At 49.6% G+C, this 20337-nt stretch overlaps 1 protein-coding gene across 1 annotated transcript in view; it reads right to left on the bottom strand.

The window, feature by feature from the left end:
- Positions 1–20337, bottom strand: part of PCDH19 (protocadherin 19) — a 50873-nt gene that overhangs the window by 27668 nt on the left and 2868 nt on the right. Inside the window, exons 2-3 of the mRNA XM_010715418.1 lie at positions 18320–20334; positions 15150–15477 (exon numbers count right to left, since the gene is read on the bottom strand). Of these exons, the coding sequence (XP_010713720.1) occupies positions 15150–15477; positions 18320–20334 (2343 nt within the window). The remainder of the gene's footprint in view (positions 1–15149; positions 15478–18319; positions 20335–20337) is intronic.

Raw genomic sequence — 20337 nt, 5'->3', positions numbered from 1 at the left:
GTTCCCCCCTCCACTTCCTAGGGGAGCTTTCATCATGCTCAGGAGCTGTCCCCAGGCTTTAACTCTAGCTGTCCCCAGGCTTTAAATCCAGCACATCACTAAAAGAAGCACTACTCATGCAAATCCCTTCCAGATCTCCGGCAGGACAAGGAGCAATATGACAACAGGGACTGCAGCCAGGTGTGCTCCAGGTGGTTTTTGAGGTAGCTGGGTAGTTATGGGATTATCTGTCAAAGTGATCTCCATGCAGACTATGGGATAAAACCGGGAGAATAAAACGGGAATGAGATTTTTCATGGCGTTTGCATTATTCAATCAAAGCTTATTTCATTTAAATCTAGTTCATCCTGCAAAGTGCAATCATTTACAAACAGAGGCAAAACGACTGGGAAGGAGAACGTCTACAACATGTCAACATTTTAATTGGAAAAGGATACGCTCCCTCTCTTAATGAGGCCCCAAGAACAAAGTCAAAGCACAAAAAAGAGGGACAAGGTAAGGCTTGTTGTGCCGATGAAACAGCATGCTCTTCATAACTCACAGCATCAAGAGTCCAGCCCAGATTTTCTTCATTATTTTGGTAAAAGCAAACAAGCTGACACTCTCTTAATGATCAGATCAGTAAAAATCAAAGGAGAAAGGAAGGGTCCTCAGCCTGAGTCAAGGGCCACCCCCAGTGCTGCCCACTCTCACCTCCTGCTCAGCTCAGCGTGAAGGATGCTCAGCGCTCATCAGAATGGACCCCACACTGTGTGAATACGCCATATACTAAGGTATGAGGGGGCACTGAGCAGCATCTACATGGCGCCTGTGCTCTCTGGTGTCAGACCATGTTACTGCTTTGCCCTTAGTGGGCAGGCGTGCTTGGGGCCGTGGGGAGTGCCCGGCTCCAATTCGGAAAGTGCTTCTAACCGCTGCCTTAGCAACACAAATATAAATACGGCATCAGACACGCTCAGAATCAAGCAATCAGCTGGGACATTTTAAAATTCTTTTTTGTTTGTTTCCCCTTCAGCTGTTGTTGAAGGCATTTTTGTTAAAGAAGATGCAGAGCTTCAATGCAACTCTTCCAGACCCGGACATTGGGACCCAAAAGGGGCTGCAGGACGAAGCTTTACAACGGGGTAATCAGAGCTGCGTTACGCTGCTGTCCCTCCGCACCTCAATAATTCAGGGCCTGTTGTTCCTGGGTTTTAGCCGCGATGCGGAAAACATACAAATGAGCATCTCTAAAGGGGCGGCTGTGTGCCCTGCCCAGCACCCAGCTCCAGGCTGTCACATCGCTCCCTGTACACTAGGAATGCATGGATGCCCCAAATCCTTCCTGACCCGCAGGAAGGGGCACCCGTCCCCCCACACCCCTGACCCACTGCATCTCCGCTTCTCACTTCGGGGTGAAAACATTTCCATCTTTCTACAAATTATTGCCAACCTGCTGCAACCTCCTGCCAAAGCGTGTAGGAACCCTTCAGAAAATCGGCTTCACAAAAATGACACATTTAGCGCCACTTTTTCAGAGTTGTCCCTTGAGCCTTTTTTTTTTCCCCTACGTGCCTTGTTAATAAAGCTTGCATGTCACCCTTTATTACCAGGAAACAAAGTGGACCTTTCTCCCAGGCTGCAACGTGCATCTCTTGTTTGGGGTTTGAGCAAATCCTCCCAAAATACACTACCAGGACGCACGTGGCCACCAGGAACACAGGTCTGCTGACCAATCATCATGCTGTGGGCACATTCAGGACCAGAGGAATGTCAAATTGCTCAAAAAAAACACACACAGTCTTCCCATGGGAAAAACAGGGCAGGTCGTGCTGCTTCTCCTTTTGCTCTTCAGTCCTGCTCCAAGCAAGGCAATCAATATGTAATAAAACTGCTGCTCCCCACTTGAAAATCTCACCAATGCTTAATTCTTACAGCCTACAATATATTGTGGGTAATATAGAATATGTGTAAATTGCATGAGAACACTCAAGCTGCACTTCTGAAACGTGGATAATTTTAAAGGAGGGAATGGGTCAAATGAAGTCCCGCTCAGCCATGGCTGGAAGTCATTATCAGTAAGCAAGCTGCTTATTGTCCCATGGGAAATAAGTAAGTGGGCTGATTCTCTTTCCTGCAGGGAACAGGCACAACCCGAAGCACAGCCTCATAGCCACCACCAGTAGAAGTGCTGCAAACAACCAGCCCCAACCAACCATCTAACCCAAAACAAACCACATCAACAAACCAGCCCCAAGTAATCAACTTGTCCCAAACAACCAACCAGCCTCAAACAATCAGCCCCAAGTAACCACCCCTAAACAAGCAACCCCAAACAATCAGCCCCAAACAAACAACTGACACCAAACCACTGGCTCTAAACAGCCAACCAACCCCAAACAAGCAGCCTCAATCAAAAAACCAGCCTTAACCAACCAACCCCAACCAACCAGCCCCAACCAGCCAGCCTCAAACCACGAGTCCCAAACAAACAATTGACCCCAAACAACTGACCCCAAACAACCAGCCCCAAATGAAGAACCAGGCCCAAACAACCAATCCCAATCATTCCCAAAAAACTGGCTCCAAAAAAACAGCCCAAACAACCAGCCCCAAACAACTGACCCCAAATGTGAACACTTTTGGTTATTGTTAAGGGATATTTAAGAGGAGACACCTGGGGAAGCCTGAAAAAGTGATAAGGATCTGACCTCTGGCATCTCCCAGTGAAGGCATTTTCCTATATCTTGACTTACTGCTAAAGTAAGAGATTGCAAACTGTAAACTAGCAACACAGCGTCTCTGAAAAAGTAAGTGCATTTAGCATCTGATATTGATGTTTTATAATTAGATATAATACAGCAGATCATTTTCCTGCCCTTGATCAATGAAACCATGGTTGGTTTTTGGGTTGGGCTTTTTTGCAGACACTCTGATTGCTGCCTAAACCAAATGGAGTGGTGCCTTGCTCAGTTCAGCAGGAACAAGCAGAGACAGGGATGTGCAAACACAGCAGCTATTTAGATTTACTATCCCTGAAATATAAACAGAATATTTATTTCTGACCTTTTAAGTACTAATTCCAAATTTAATGAGGCACAATGAACGTTCCTCAGAGCCAGACTCCATGGCTGCTTAACACCACCAACCCTCTAATTATTATTGCAGCTTAAATAAAGGGCATTTGGTTCTGATGGACGTTATTAAACGCTGAAGGGACTGAGTCCAGCCTCCATTTTCTCCAGATAAAATAAAAAGCATTGCAGAAAAATCACTGGGAGAGTTCAGCCTCTAGCATCACCCCGCTCATCAGAAATGAGCAAAAGTATCAAAACGGATTGCATTACGGCGCTGCCATACCCACTAATCCGCTCTGAACTCCTGTCCCCTCCCAAATAAGTACGGGCTTTCTCATTTTGGTCAGAAAATGGATCGAAGGCAGGAGGAAAGGAGCTGCAGTGATGTGATTTTGAAAAAGGGTATAGGATTAGAAACCCAGATTGAATCCTGAGAGCGGCGACACACAATGAAGCCATAATTACACTCCTGAAAGCCGCAAATAATATTACCCGTTTGAATTTGTCAACATATCAGAAATCTACAGCATCGTTATGGAGAGCAAAAAGGCAATAACAAAACCCCTTCCATTCACATGGCACATCCAGCATCAAAGCTCTCCAGCAGCCACCACGCAGCCAGGAGCTGCCATGGGCAGCCGCCACGCAGCAGCACCGCAGAACCCAAAGAAAAGCATTGAACCTACAGTGGGCATATCTGTAGGGGAGGGCAAACTAATAGCCTGCAGCAGGCTGCCAGCAGCCCCTGCCTGCAGAATGCCTTTTGGGGAGGAGATCCCCCAAAAGCAAGGATTGGGGTCAATGCCCCCCATGGGCACTCTGCTGCAAGCTGGTACCCTGCAGGGGCACGGTGACCCATACACCTCCCAGCAGGCCTTTCCCATCACCTGTGTCTGCAACTTGCAGCTGTGTCATGGATCTATGGATGCAGCTTCCAGCGAGGGCTGCACCCCTCTTTAAGTAGTGCAAGAAACAATCTGGATCTAATCAGCAGCCCTGGGGTAATGGGGCATGACTTACAGATTTGTTAAAAAACCTTTCAGAACTGTCCTTTGCCTGCCTCCTTCTATTAGGAATGAAAACAAATATAACAGAAGAACCTTTTTTCAAATGTTCCCATTGCCAGAGCTAAATAAAACTGCTTGTCATTCACCCTCTGGAGTGGCAGGTCAGAGCGGTACCTTTCACAGGGAACAGAAGAAATCACAGATTTGTCACCGCAGAAGGAAAACCAAAAAAAAAAATCTCTGCAGCCGAGTTAAAAATACGGAAAGCGTCAGCGCAGCGCAGCAGCACGGGGACACGGAGGCAAACCTGCTGCTCCAAGGGCTGTCTGTGACAGCATCGCCATCCCCGTGCCACTCTGGGCCCACGTCACCCATCTCCCATCCGTCCCAGCTGTGGGGGAACCCGCCCCATGTGAGGAACCAGCTGGTAAACACAGCCCGTGCGTTATTACAAAGATGCCAAAACCTTACTAGTTCGTGTTCCTTCCAGTTAATGTACCATAGCCGAGGATGAATTGCTATTACAAGGAACTAAAAATAAAAATGTTTCAGAGGCCGTAATTGGCTTGTCTTGTTGGGCTTTTTAAGGAGCCAAAGTACCAGTTCCAGGCTATTAGCCCTAAGGTTGTAGAAGAATAGTGTAAAATATTTCTTCATTAAAACTATACCTTCTCCATAGAGGTGTTTTTCTTAGGGATTTTTTTTCCCTTTCCTCCTTCTATTTTTTTTTTTTATTCTTTTCTTTTTAAAAGATGTGTGTTATCAAATAAGCTTTAGTTAAAAGAGGGCTTTGAAAGCCCAGGGGTGATAAAAATAGACAAGGCTCTTTGCAGCTGGAGAACCAGCCAGAGCCTTCAGCCATGGATTCAGGTCATTTTCCTACAAAGTTTACATAATGTTCCTGAGTCACATCTGTCAGCTTGGGCCATTTCTAATAACTGGCATCAAATCCTCCAGGAAAGGAGTGAGTGTGGGATGGGGACATTCACTGGCATGGGATGGGCACTGCTAGCATGGGATGGAGACTGCCACCAGCCTGGGATGAGGATTGGTGGCATGGGATGGGCATGCTGGCATGAGATGGGAACTGCTGGTATAGGATGGGGAGAACCACCAGCACGGAATGGCAACCGCTGGTATGGAATGAGGACTTCCACTGGGATAGGATGGGAACTGCTGGCATGGGATGGGAATTGGTGGCACGGTGACTGCAAGCCCCAAGGGTGGCCAGTGACCACCAGCTACCTGTGCCTGCTGTCTCCCAGCACCTGTATTTGCAGCTGGTGGCACTGCTAATTATAACCACAGCCTGAGAAACAACAGGAATGCAGAGTGCTGCCTCCCTTCCTGGCAGCTCCCTCCCACACCGCGGGATGTCACAGTCGCACGATCATCCCCAAATGTGTCATGCAGGGGATGCCCCTGGGATGGGAATGACTTCTTCCCCCTCCACCTTTTGAGGCTCTTCAGTCCTATTCTATTATTAACAGCATTGGCTGCTCCGATCACCCGGTATCAGCACTGACAAATCCAAAATCATTTATTCAGCAAACACTTGTTTTGAAAGAAACAGATGCTGTGCCTGAGCGAGGAGCGGGAGATCTGGCACCAGTCAGCCATCCCGATGAGGCACGAGCAAAACAGCAATAACTCACAGACATTTCAAATGGTTTCAAACCCAGCATTCAGCCCTGCCACTTAGAGCCTGCCCCGACGGCCGCTGGGTCACAGCACACCGCGCTGCCCTCTCCACCCACAAAAGCATTCATCTGCACAGAATTAAAGCAATAACAACAACAGCAGCAGTAACGAGGCTGACCAACGTGCCGTCAGCTCAGCAGAGGGATTACCAGGAACCCTCGAGCCCCCTGGTTTTGGCACTTTCCCTTCCAAAGTGCCAGATGTTTACAGCTTTGGTCTTGCGAATTGAAGGCTGCTGCTGGAAGAATACATCTGCTAGGTACAATTGCTATTTTTTGATAGTGTCTAGGCAATACCTTGTTAAAAAGGGCAAAACAACAGTTATTAATTACCCTAATTAACCCAATTCATAAGACACATTTGTGTAGCTGTCATGACAACTGCTTTGACTAACTTGCCAAGAATAGCTTAGCTGTCCATTCAAATAAATCCCTGATAATTACTAGTCTAGTTTACTGGGCTTCTGTGATAATAATAATTAGTGCTACCGTACAAAAGGTCGCACTGAACAGTTTATGAATGATGCATTTCACACGGGGCTTACACGGCTCACCCAGCACCCAGAAGCGCGGCCGCGGGTCCGCGTGGCGTGGGCAGCACCGGGGGGCAAAGCCACCACCATCACAGGGAGCTGACGCAGAGGACAGCTGTCGGCACGGCGGAAATCTACGAAATCACCCCATTTAGAATATATTCTGATTAAAAGCCACATATGGTCCTCATTGTCCACTCATTGTTACCTATCGCTACAGACATCTGCACGTCAACAGGGTCTTAATCTTTAAATATGCGCTGCTCCAGCAGGCTCCTCCCACCTGAACTCGGCACTGCTCCTACTGACGGAGCGACACTGTCACTCCAGGACGAGCATCACATCACCCTGCCCCACGCAGCAGGTCGTGGCTGCGGGCAGCAAGGCCGGGCAGGCGCTTCCGACATCACCGTGGTGTGAAAAGCAAAGAGGCAGAAGTGACACTTCGGTTCGCAGCAAAGCTGTTCCCCCAGCAGCTCCAAATTCAGCGTGGGTTTCATCGCGTTAACCCCGGAGTCGGCACACAGGAAGCCACGGTCTCCCATCTGCCTTTGGGGGAGGATGCGCTTCAGGTCCCTGAGGGGTTTGGATCCAGGCTGGCCACATTCATCACTCACAGCAAAACAAGGGCTGGGAAACAAGGGGCTTTGTCAGAGCATCATAGGGAAGGTGCAGAAACCTGATGCCGAACAGCAGCTTCCCCAAGCGGAGGCTGCAGCTTGGTTCAATATGTTAGTGCCTAATGAAGGCTTCCCCCATGTTCTGCAGGGTATCATCATTCTCCTCCTAATGAGCATGTGTTAATGGCATACTAATGCTGACAACAACCAAGTACGGAGAACAAGAGAGGAACAGGTTGGAAATTAGGAAAAACTCCTCCAAAAGAGTGGTCAGATTCTGGCACAGGCTGCTTCAGGTGTGCTGGGGTCACTGTCCCTGGAGGTGTTCCAGAACCATGGAGATGTGGCACTGAAGGACGTGGTTATGGGCATGGTGCAGGTGGGTAGATGGTTGGATCAGACGATTGGGTCAGATGATCTCAGAGGTCTTTTCTGACCTTCATGATTCCATGACTCTACAATAGGTTCCAAAACTCTTCCCGTTTCAAACACAGAGCTTCACCCTAAGGCAGCCAAAATGCCTTATTTCTCCCCAAACCAGGGACACCTGCACAGCAAGGGGCAGGACCAGAGAACTGCATGCAGACTGTAGGAAGAGCATCTCCCAGGGTACGCAGGTCTACGTGCTGTGTCTGTGCCAGCAGCCACATGGAACTGATTACCAAATGCCACCAGCAGTGGGTCCACGGCAGAGCACCCAGCTGTAAATCTGATCCCGGAAGCTGGGCAGGGAGTCGGCATGCTGGGTTCATGCAACTTCAATGGATGGAAAACAACACACACTCCGGGTGCTTCTCCAGTTTTGTCTTCTTCATTTGTGTTCCTTTGGAAGAGCAATGTCCGTGCTGCAGCACCAGCCTGGTTATTTTCCAGCAGACCGCCCAGCGCACCTGAGCGCATGCACAGCTCCTACATCATCCGGGCACGGGGCCCCCGGGCCCCATACATCACTGCAGAGCACAGACAGCTCCCAAAATACATCCATCTGCGCACATGGAGCGCCGCAGGAAGAGACAGAGAATTCTGCAGTCGTTACACTCCCGTGTGCCCACACCAGCGCTACGTTCAGACTGGCAGATCGATAATCGATGCCGCAATCAATAGCAGGGAATTTAGCTACATTATAAAAACAGTAAAATCAGCCAATAGTGAGAAATGACTATTGAGTCCTGTGTTTTCTGTACTCACTTAGTCTAATAATGGTGAATGATATTTTCCAAGTGCATTATTCAGCAATAAAAACACAGAATTATTTGATCTCCTTCTAACCTTTATGATTCTAAGCACTCCTTTTGACCCAGATTGAATGAGGCAACATCTGCAGAGCCTTTCACAAAATTGTACTCTGCGTGCACTATTGTAGGTCCGCCGCCAAAGATAAACGTTATTATTTTAAAACCATCATCGCACTAATAGATGAGCGCGCACGCTGCATTAGCACAGCCTGCAGATCTCTCGTGTTGGTGAGAAAATGCCAGAGGGTTTTTGCTTAATGGAATTTTACATACCTGACTTAGTATGGGTTAATGCAATCCACCAACACAGGAATTTTAAAACCTGCCCTGTGGCATACACCTGCCGTTACAAAAGATGGTGTAATCCGACAAGCTCACATCCCCGTGAGAGCGGCGTGGCATTCACCTCCAAGTCTCCAACGGGACGCAGAGACAAAGAGCTCATCCACACGGCCACAGAGCACTGCTGGGGTCACCCCAGTGTGCCCAGCATCGCCACCAGGGCACTGACCACTGCTCCAGCTGGCACAGTCATCGTCAGGAAGCCACACTGGGACACCACAGCGATGATCCCACAGCCTCTTCTCCATCAAACCTCCCACTGGTGCAATGCACATTGCCCAAACAGAAACATCCCAAAACACATCTGGGGCTACCAATGGGCTCGGTGTCACTTTGCTGAATGCTGGGATGCTTCTGGGGATAGTGAGAGAGACCCAAGGATGAGGTCTGTGCTCTGTGCCACACACACACTCGCTGCCTATGCCAAGCACACTCTAATTTAAATTATAATTACTCTTATAGGTACACAGATTACAACTATTTATGCTACAAATAAGACCATCCTGTATTTTAATTAACAGAAAATGATTGGAACTCAACTATTGCCTCTGCTGGGAACAATATCTGATCATTTATTTAAGCGAGGCTGTGCACAGCCCCATATACAACCTGGCCGGGCAGCAGGAGCGGGCACAGCTGCTGGCACTGTTATGTATTTATATTTACATATGTATCTATGTATAAAACTCAGAGGGCAACAGCAATAACCCCAGGAAAAGGCAGCTGGGAGAAAGGAAGGGCCAGAGGATGAAAAAAGCACTTTTGTAACTGGGATGCTCCACTGTATTCAAAACACTCCACCCAAAGCGATGCTGAAAATGTGACAGACCGGGGACCAGGACAGGTTGTGCAATTTTTTGTGTCACAATCAGGGGCAAAGGGAATCGTAAAGCCTACGACAGTTCAGAGCAGCATCACCTGCCCTGCAGTGAAGCAGGGGAGTTCTCAGCAACTTTCTATCCTTCAGCTCTCGAAGGGCAAAGCAGAGAGTGCTGGAGTGAATTCCCAAACAGCAGGACATTGGTCGGCCATAGTACAAATCAGAAAGATAACAACCCTACAGCACTAGGTCAGAAAGGGATGGCAACACTGCAAGGTGATCCTCTGGAGACAAAGCCCATCTCAGCTCCATCCTCAACCCATCAGACTCCCAGCTGAAAGCAGGAAAAGGGGTCAGAAGAGCACCTGGCTGAGGGCTTCTGATCCCAAACACCTGGGAAGGCTTCAGGAGAAAAACATGGCCCTGTGTAAGGTTACCCAAGGAGACATGCACTTGGCCCTAAATATTCCTTTGCATGCAGGTGCTTTATGCAAAACAAATTACAGAAGGAAGCCACAGGGTTTGTGTTGTTCAATACAACAAGAGCTAATTTGGAAATTACTATACAAAAGGCTATAAATAGTGTGCAAGACCATCCGTTGGATATAATTTTTAAAAAGCTTACAGTAAGTCTTTACTAATTTAAGGGAAAAGCCTTACCTACCATGTGTAAATACACTCATGGGAGGTTTATTTTATAGACTTGACAAGTAAGAATTATGCATCAAATCCAAAATTCCTAACAGCAAAGCAAGATGCTGTACTTTTGGTAAAAGCAAACCATAAAATTCCAACAGAGTATGAAAATAAATTATATACATCTCATTATATAGAATCATACAATACCCCAAATTGGAAGGGACTCGTAAGGATCATCAAGTCCAAGCTCTGGCTCCACACAGGACCAACCAAAAATCAAACCATACGACTGTGCATATAATTATTAACATAACTGTATACAATATATGGCCCTATACGCTTCATGTACTTATATAAATACACATAAATTCATATACTTCTATAAATACATTGGACCGAGACAATCTTTAAGGTCCTTTCCAACTCAAGCCATTCTTGATAGTCTTGATAGTCTATTCTTGATAGTCTATAGCAAGCACAAGGTGCACTATATATTACATATAATGTATAGTCATTAGGATGCCACATATAACTATACAATCATTTCCATCACCAGCACTCTACAAGCATCAGAGAAGAGGTGGATGTCTTCCCCACACAGCTGCCAGCATCATATCACACCCTGACCCACATTTCCCCACGGATCCCAGCAGCAAATGGTGCCCCATGGAACTGGCGCAGGAGCTGTCCGGTGCTGAACCCTACACCGCCAAACCCAACGCCTGGCAAAGAGCAGGAGTGATGGGCGAGAGCCACTGCACACCATCAATGAGAGCTGGAGCACTTATCTCCGTCGCAAGGCATTCAAATGAACTTTTCAAATCAGACAGCTCGAAGCAACCACATTACAAGATGTACAATTGGTTCATCTGACCTCAGAACAGAACAGACCTCAGAAGGGAACAGACCATTGCTCACATCCATAATGCTGTCCCTCAGTGCCAGGGGAGCATCTAGTGACACAGTGCCGCACAGAAACAACCCCACCAAGACAGGCATTGTGCTCACAGTCCCACAACTTCTCCCACCCCGATACCTCCCTACTGCCACCTCCAGCTTTGGGCGCCCACAGGCACAAAGCACAAGTGCCACCAGCCACCCAGCACCAACCACAAGGTTCTGCAGAGCCATCCTGCGGCTTCTCGGTGGAACCCATGCAGCACCTGGCCACCTCCAGCAGCAGAGAGGGGCAGCTGAGCTGGCAGCCCGCGGAGCAGCCAGGCTGCCATTAGCTGCCAGACAGAGATGCTCACGCACGAGAAGACGGCAGTGCTAATTAGAGATGTGACCCGTGCCTGCACATCTCAGTGCAGCGCAGAGAGAAAAAAGTGCTGAGTTACAGTGACCTCCCAAGGAGAAAACAAGACTGGCAACGCTTTCTGCGAAGGCACTCTTCCGACTAGTTGAACATCATTGCTGATAATGCTTTAATTATTATCTCTACTTAAAATAAGCCTTATTTCAACAGTCTGGCATGTCTCAGTGCTGCAAACTTTCTCCGGCTTGGAAATTATCTCCTCTTTTTCCTGCTCTATACACAGTATTACTGAGAAGCAAGCCAAATCCCTTCCAATTATGTATCATGACGTTTCCCTAGTGTTACAGTAAAGCAAGGCCCTTCACTCCTAAATGGCACGGTTTATAACAAATTGTCTGTTATACCAGACAGAAACTGATTTCCTCAAACCGAGCATATTAAAGTGAGTACATTCATTCTGGTTGTAACACACAAAATGTGATTATAACAGACACATTTGGGGCTTTTTAAGGCTAGCGGAGAAGAGGAGGATAAGCTGGAGGGGAAGAAAGAATTGACAAGTAGAGAAATGACAGAGAAAGAGGAACAGCCACGCTCATTTCCTTCCTTACAAAACAAAAACCTTTGTATGTTGTAGAAATGTGCTTTCGTTAACACCGCGAGATAGCCAGAGCAGAAAGTGCCTGCGCTGCCTGAAATGAAAATTGCTCCATTGTGTTTAGAAAACCATTTCCTATGGCGAGTGGAGTGCTTTCCAGGTAGTAAAAAGCCTATCTGAAACCACCGGGGCCTTATCCCACAACTGTTGCTCGCTCCAATAATCCCTGCTGCTATGAGGAGCCCAAGTGAAATCAGTGTGAGTGAGGATTATGCTAGAGCGTAGCAAGGTAGGGACTATGGCAGGATGACCACAAATGCAGCTGTTCTCTATCTTACCCCTGGTACTGGGGTGCCCCCGGCCATTGACCTTAAGGGGTCAATGACTGCTCTGTGGTGACTTGCTCCATTGGGGTGGCATTGGGTCGGTGTGATCCAGGCCAGGGGAGATGTCCCACCCTTGGGGTGCATTTCCCAAAACCATGTCCCCCAGAACAACATGGTGTGCCTGACGGCTGCAGGAACACAGGTAGGTAGCCATTGCACATTTCAAGCCAAAATTTGGGCATGCAAGTGTTACCCAAGGGTGGCTGCTCTGCATGCAAACTGTGTTCCAGTGATCCTAAAACACTCTGCATTCAGACTAGTTTCCACATTGCCCCAGTGCATCGTGCATTTTTATCATGGAAGCTGCCTAATGGTTTCAACTACTTTAGGTTCCTCATCTCCTGGTACAAAGTCCAACAGTCTACATGCACCATCTGACCATGCGCCCGCTGGAACACTTGGTGCCACCACCACACCATGCACAGCTCAGGGAAGCAATCCCATTAGCACCAGCACAACCGCGGCTCCACGCATCCCAGTCCTGAGGCTGTTGGAGCCAATGAGCCTTGCACTGCAGCCCAGCAGCACGGCACCACTTAGTGCTCCCGCTCAGAGGCAACAGCTCACCACCAACACGAACATCATATGCTAAGTGACACTGCAGCAACATGTTTACCTCCGTGCTTTATCTCTCATCAAGCAGCGTGTTGCCTTCCATCGACACGGGAGGAGAAGTGACTCCGAGGTGGAGCATCAGTGCTATCTCCGTGACACTGACACCTATTAAAGGCTCCCGGGGGATGCGGCAGCAGCTTCGTCACTGCAGGCACCACCAGGCGGCCCCGCCACATGCTCCCAATGTGCTGAGGGGAGAGCTCATCACTCCAGGAACACCACGTTTGGGATGGGTTTGTTATTGCTCCATCAGCCTCACCTGGAGGTGTACTGACAGCAATCTGCACAGGGGTATAATTACAGCCCATAGCAACCACTGGCAAAATGACAGATAGCAGTTGGTACAGGCAGCAGTACTCTGTGTAAGGAGCAGGATTTGGGCGGTGGGTTCGCAGGAAGGGGCTGGAGGAGGGCACATGATTGGGGTGCACTTGAGCAGAGCGTGGAGAAGCTAGGAAGCCTCTGCAGAGAGCACCTGGCATGGGGTGACACACAACCTGACATGAGGGTGATGCACAACAACCTGACTTGGGGGTGATGCACAACAACTTGAGATGCTAAAGATGAACAGCATGACATGGGGGCAATGTACAGTCTGACACAGGGATGATGCATAGGCTGAGATAAGGAAGATGCACAGCGCAACGTGGTGATGCACAATAACCTGGCATGGGGGTGGTAACACAATGGTCACATCTCCATTCGGTGCTGTGTTCTGCAGACACCGTGTGTGGCAGACAGGAGGTGGCTACGGTCACTGCTGGCTCCTGACACTGCTCCAGCATCAGGCAGCCACCTCATACTCGGGCGCACCTGGGCTTTAGGAGTGGGCTGCACCCAGCAACACAAATGGGATAAGTGCCCTCGTAAGATCTGGAAACACACTGTGGGGGCTCTCTTCCAAAACATGAAAATAAAAAACATTCCTATCCCAAAACAAACATCCAAGCAGCATCCAGTTGGGATTTCTCTGACCCTGCCCTTCTGTACTGCAGCATCCCCAGTGAGAAAGCCCATGGACCCACGGGAGGCATCTCCACACTCATCCATGGCCGGGGGAACGCCTCTGGGCATGACGGTGCCTCATGAGGGCACCCAGCAGGAGGGAGCCAGGCTCTGAGCAGGGAAGGGAGCCTCCCACTGCCTGCTCACAGGGCTGCTGACACTCCAGGGCAGCATAGTGCTTCTCACCAGAAACAAATTCATTTCTGCAGGCCATGTATCAGCACTTAGCAATGTATCCTGTCTCGCAAGGTCTGGGGAGAAGGAAGGGCAAAGCTCTGTGACTTGCATCCACAAGCACTGGTTCTATGCTCAGGAGCTAAAATACCAGGGGTCGGGGTGTGCCTCATCACTACATAGAATCATTAAGGTTGGAAAAACCACTAAGATCATCTAGTTCAACGCCAACCCACCCCCACCATACCCATAAACACATCCCTCAGCGCCACATCTCTGTGGTTCTGGAACACTTCCAGGGAAAGGGACTTCACCACCTCCCTGGCAGCCTGTCCTACTGCATCACCGCTCCTTCTGATAAATCATACAAGATTGGGTCCACCAGTACCAAGCATTTCCAGCAGTCCTGCTGTTTCACAGCAGGCCAGGCTCTGTTCTCCACAGCACAAATCTGAATCTGAAGCAGCTCCACAGTCTCCAGGAGCATCACTTTGCATTTACACCAGCACCGCAAGCGCAGAATAACACTAACCATAAATATTTTAGGTGCTTTTTCAGCTTTGTTATTCCGTTCAAAGCAGGAAACATGACAAACCTTTGATTGTTTTGCTTAATACTAAACAATAATTCAAAGAGAGACAAACAAGCAACATTAAATGATGCCTGTGATGTACGGGAAAGCCAATGAATTAGGAGAACCTGATGAGGACAGTGTGGAGCGCAGCAGCACCTTCACTTGGTGCCACCCGTTGGCAGCACACCATTGTGTGCTGCATCCCCAGTGGGATGTGGGATAAGCAATAGCCCCAAAAAGGCTTTAAGGACCTCGTAAAAACTCATGTCAATCCAACAAGCACCTCTTCCTTTAAGTCAACGCACTCAAATTCCATCTGCAAAGCACACAGAGCCATGCCATGCCACGCCAGCATCCCCCAACTGGGCACTGCTGCTGGTGGGAGAAACACTCACCTATGAACACCTGCCACGACCACGCAGAACCCACAAGAAGCGGTTCAACACTGCCTACCTCTCCCAATAGAGACGGAAGTGAGCGCCCGGCCAAGCGCCTGCTCTCTGCCCATCACCCATCGCAAAGCAACATTGAAGCGTTGGCTCAGCCCGGCAGCACGGTGCCATCGGCGGTACCCAGGCAGGACTCACCTCGGGCAGTGGCATCCCGTTGATGATGAGGTCAGGCTGCTGGGGGCTCTGCCCCGTGAAGGTGTGGTGGTAGATGTGGTTGGAGCCGGCGTTGCGGCTGTTCTGGCTCTCCACGTTGAGGAAGGTGCTGTCGGAGCGGCGGCAGCCCAGAGGCAGAGTCTGCTGGTGGTAGTCGAAGTAGTTGAGGGATGAGGTGAGGGAGGAACAGCTCACAACGTTCATTTTATCCGTCTCCTCCACGTCGCGTGGAACCAGGCGGATATCGTTCTTGCTGATTTTCTTCTTCTTGCTTGATTTCTTCTGATGCCCGTAGGAGTACTCTGCAATTCTGGGGGAGGGAAGAAAAAGGAAGAGCTGAGAGCATCCCGAACTCTGCCCCTAAAAGGAGCACTTGGAGAGCTGACGGGCTCAGCCCCATCTCCGTGCAGGATTCAGTCACGTGCATTACGTCACGTTTGGGCTCTTGTGGCACAGAACAGTCTGGAACTGATTTTCCTGCGTATAACGTATTCGGGTCAGACATGAAAAGCAACGGGGAAATGCCCCTGCTTTTCTTCTAGTGATTCTTACTGCTGATACTTAGTGACTGGGAGTAAAGTCCAGCCTGCAGAAGAGAAAAATGGAGATGTTAAAATCCATGAGCTGAAGAGGGTATCTGCATTCATTTCCATGTGTAATAAGGATTTTAAAAGTGATTTAATTTGGTCCCGGTAATGAAAATTCAAAATGAATAGTGGATTTTTTCCCAGTTCATTTTCCATAGCAGTAAATAAAGCAGACCCAGAAGCAGCCCTGGTTGGCAAGCTCTATTTCTCGCACTCCAAAGGCCGTTTGTTTATTAGCACTCTATCCAAAGCGCTCGTATTTTGGCTATCTCCTGGCACTACCTGATCACTGCAATCTCTCCTCCAGCCGTGCCTTATCCCTCACTCGTCCCCTGACACACACACACATCCTCCTGCTGGGAAAGGCTTTCGTCTTCTGGAAATCAGAGAACTACAACTGTGTTTCGCAAAAAGAAATGATCCTTCCTGGCCTTTTTTTTTTTTTTAACTGCAAGCTTGCTTTTCTCTGCCTTTCTTCCCCTATTTTGCTTCCCACCTGCCAAAAGAATCAGCTGATGAAGTGTCTTGTTGCCTTCTTCATAACACCGTGGGGAGGGAAAGAAGTTACCGTAAAGCAGCACTAAGAACATAAGGAACACCACTGCACCTTGTGCTAACTATGCAGGCTGAGCTGGGAGGGCTGGGGCTGCTCCCTCCAACACAGCCCCACAGGAGCACGCACAGCTCTGGGCAGCTCAGCACTTCCCAGGGCACACCGCAGCTTGTACCGCTGCACACCTGAAAGCCAGGAGTTGCCTCTTCTGCTTAATATGCATTACAAAAAAAAAAACAACAAACAACAACCACCAAACACAACAGCTGCAGCCAAAATAATAGGATGAACGAATAATATAGTTTATCTGGAAAGGCAAATATTGGGAAGATACTCTTGTTCCAGAAAGCTAATTGCCTGAGCATGAAAATGCCACCGAGCCGAAGAGCTCTCTCGTATAACCTTATGTGTCCCATGAATTCACATGTTTTATGAAGCCTCTCTGCCAGATGTTGCGAGGAACCTCAGAAATGAAGCACTGGAAGCCCAAGTGCAGGCACAGCACGGCGTTCCCGGTGACCACAGGCAGGGCCGGGGCGATCCAGTGCCCCTCTCCCTCTGCAGCTGACTCCTGCTGATCAGATGCACACGGATAGCAGCCCGCGCCTTCCCCTGAGCAGAGCAATAAATCAGAGCAAGGCAGGGATTTCTGTTGTGCCAACAATCTATACGCCGCCGAGTCGCCTAACAACGCTTGATGAAGCTTTAATTGTTTTGTTTACCTCAATGTTTAAGTTTGGCAATGCGAGATCCCGATTTATTTCCCGCAGGCATTCATTTTGTTGTCCTTTCTCTATTGACCAATTATTTAATTAAACTGCACTTCATTAATCCCTAAGCCATCACTGCAAACCCAGCGCCCATACACACTCGTGAAGCTGCAAGGGGCACCACGACGTGATTTTTATACGTTCGGATCCCATTCGTGTTTAATGGGCCGAGCTGGCAAGAAATCTGCTATATTAGCTCCCCATAACACAGCACAGAGCCAGTTTTATTTGCAGATGATTTTTTCGCCCATCGTGCAAAAAGCCTTATAAATACAATTCATGTTGTGAAAGCGGGGTGTAAAAATCAAACTCTCGAGCATTATTTCTGCATAAATAAAACTTTAAGGACCGCACATCCCCCTTCCCCCCCCCACCGAATGGCCACAGGCGATGCCAGGTTTCAAAGGTAGAGCAAAATTAATTTCCATTCCTCCCATCTGAAATGACTCACTGCTGAAGGAATGGAGAAGTCATGGCTATTTCACTAGTAACAGGATTAAACCATTTATGAGGCATTGCAGCTGCTCTTTTATGGCATCTGATTGATATTCATGTGTGGTTAGCGTTTGTCTACTAACTTGTGTAACACTGAGAATAGTAAAAGAGAGACAATAATCGCGGGGCTGTTACATATTCAGGGGCTCGGTTCCACATCTTCCCCTTTCAGCAGGCGCTGACCTGCCCTCCTGCATTTCGGACCGTGCGCCCACATTCAGCCCGGGCAAAAGAATGCAGCGCTGCAAAAATAATTGCGAGAGCCCAGCTCACAGCCACTGTGTCCCCATCGCTTCCATCCGCCTGTGGGGATGGGAAGCTTTGGGGAGCATTGTCGTCCGTGGCTGAGCCGCATCCACACCACGGGCACACAATGGTTCTTGGAGAGAAGGAAGGGCCCACGGTCCCCGCTACTGTGGGCACCACCAGGATGCCACTCTGTGGTCCCACGGCACGTAGGTAGGGTGGTGGATCTGTCCCCAAGGCACTTCTGTACAGAGCAGAACCCAACGCCTGCTGCAACAGATTGGCAAATGAAGAATGATAGCAGCCCGCACCTCGGCGTGGGGCTCGCTTCTTCCCCCTGAGAAGTGCTCTAAAGCTCCTAAGGACATCTCACAGACCTGCAGCTCGCTGCTGCTGCTAAAGCAAAAACCCCAGGCATACGACAGCAAAAGGAAAAATAACTGTGCTCACAGAAATCAAAGCAGCCCCTGGCCGGTACACAGAAATAAAGATGTTCTTTACCTGCAGTTATAGGTCCTGATTTCCTTGTTATCCCTTTTGCACTTTACGGCCACGAAGATCATAGTGACAAAAAGAATGGCTGCAATAGACCCCAGGGCAATAATGAAAATCAGGGAGAGGTTTACAGATCCTATGGACTCCTGGGCATCCAGGGCTGGGGACAGGTATATCAAAATCAAGGCAGAGGCCGACAGGGATGTTTTTCCATGGTCGTGAGCCACCACGATCAGCTCGTAGGCTGTCTTGGCATTCTCCCCAAAGGCTCTGGTGGTCCTTATCTCTCCATTGACCTGGTCTATCTCAAAAAATCCTCTGTCTCCTTCCACCATTTCGTAGGAAAGCCTGCCATTTTCACCCTCGTCATAGTCATCTGCTTTGACCACTGTCACCAGGTAGCCAACCCCTGCGTTCCGGGGGATGTACACCTCCGCGGTCCCATTGACCAACGGTGGGGCCGTGATCACCGGGGTGTTGTCGTTGACGTCCAGGACAATCACCCTGACAGTGGCATTGCTCTGAAGAGACGGATTGCCCCCATCTTTCGCCAAGACTTTGAACTCAAAGGCCTTGGTCTGTTCATGATTGAAGGACCTCAAAGCATAGATATCTCCAGAGTTGGGGTTGATGGAGACATAGGTGAAGACAGGCATGTCCCTGACTTGGGAGGGCACGATCTGGTAGGAGACGCTGCCATTGAGGCCCAGGTCAGGGTCCCTTGCTGAAACTGAGAGGAGGTAGGCCCCCGGGGTGTTGTTCTCCTGCACGATGACCTGGTAGTAGGGCTTGGAAAAGTGAGGGTGGTTGTCATTCTCGTCGGTGATCTTGACAGTGAAAGACTTGGTAGCCTGCAAGGAGGGGACACCATTGTCCTTGGCCTGGATGGTGAGGTTGTACTGGTCCCTTTGCTCACGGTCCAGCCGCCCATCCACCAGGATGGTGGAGAAGCTCTCATACTCCTGCAGCCGGAAGGGTACGTTGCCCAGCAGCTTGCACTGCACACGTCCATTGGCCCCTGAGTCACGGTCCGAGACCCGCACCAAGGCGATGACGTACCCCGGAGGGGCGTTCTCGCTCACCTCCACCAGCTCACTGTTGACGGAGAGAAGGTTGATGAGGGGAGGGTTGTCGTTGGCGTCCTGCACGCTGATGGTCACTTTGCAGTGGGCAGGGATGGAGTTAGGTCCCAAGTCCTTGGCCTGCACATCCAGCTCATATACATGTCCCTCCTCATAGTCGATGGCACCACTGACTGTGATGAGGCCGCTCTGAGGGTCAATCTGGAAGAGCTCTCGAGCCCGGTCAGAGACATAGCTGTGGAAAGAGTAGAGCACCTGCCCATTGGTGCCCTCATCCGGGTCAGAGGCGTTGAGGCGGATGACTGGTGTGCCTGGTGGGGCATTTTCAGGCACGCTGACAGTATAGGCTGGCTCCTCGAAGAGAGGGTTGTTGTCATTGGAGTCGATGACGCGGATGCTCAGCTCTACAGTGCCAAAGTTGGGCGGGTCACCGCCATCCAGCGCCGTGATCACGTAACTGTAGTGGGACTGGGTCTCGCGGTCCAGGCTCTTCTCCACCACCAGCTCAGCAAAGCGAGAGCCATCTCCCCTTGTCTTGGTCTCCAGCCCAAAGAGGTCGTTGGGGGTGATCTGATAGCTCTGTACTCCAAAGCTGCCCGAGTCTGGGTCATAGGCACTCTCCAGTGGGACGCGGGTGCCGGGGCTGGCGGTCTCTGAGATCTCCAGCTCGATCTGGTCAGTGGGGAAGCTGGGCGCGTTGTCGTTGAGGTCCTTGATCTCCAGCTTGATCACGCAGATCTCCATGGAGCTGGACATCACCTCCAGAGAGATGACGCACTTGGGGCTCTGCCGGCACAGTAAGTCCCGGTCGATCTTCTGCTTGGTGACCAGCAGCCCAGACCCGGGGTTGATGTCCACCAGGTGGGGGGCCGAGTTGGAGACCACTCGGAAGGCAGTGGGTTGCCGGGGGTCTATCACGAAGCCGGCGTCCCGCGCGTCCTT

Source organism: Meleagris gallopavo, chromosome 9 (genome assembly GCF_000146605.3).
Source record: "Meleagris gallopavo isolate NT-WF06-2002-E0010 breed Aviagen turkey brand Nicholas breeding stock chromosome 9, Turkey_5.1, whole genome shotgun sequence".
In the NCBI taxonomy this organism is placed as follows: domain Eukaryota; kingdom Metazoa; phylum Chordata; class Aves; order Galliformes; family Phasianidae; genus Meleagris; species Meleagris gallopavo.
This window is presented reverse-complemented; position numbering and strand designations above follow the sequence as displayed.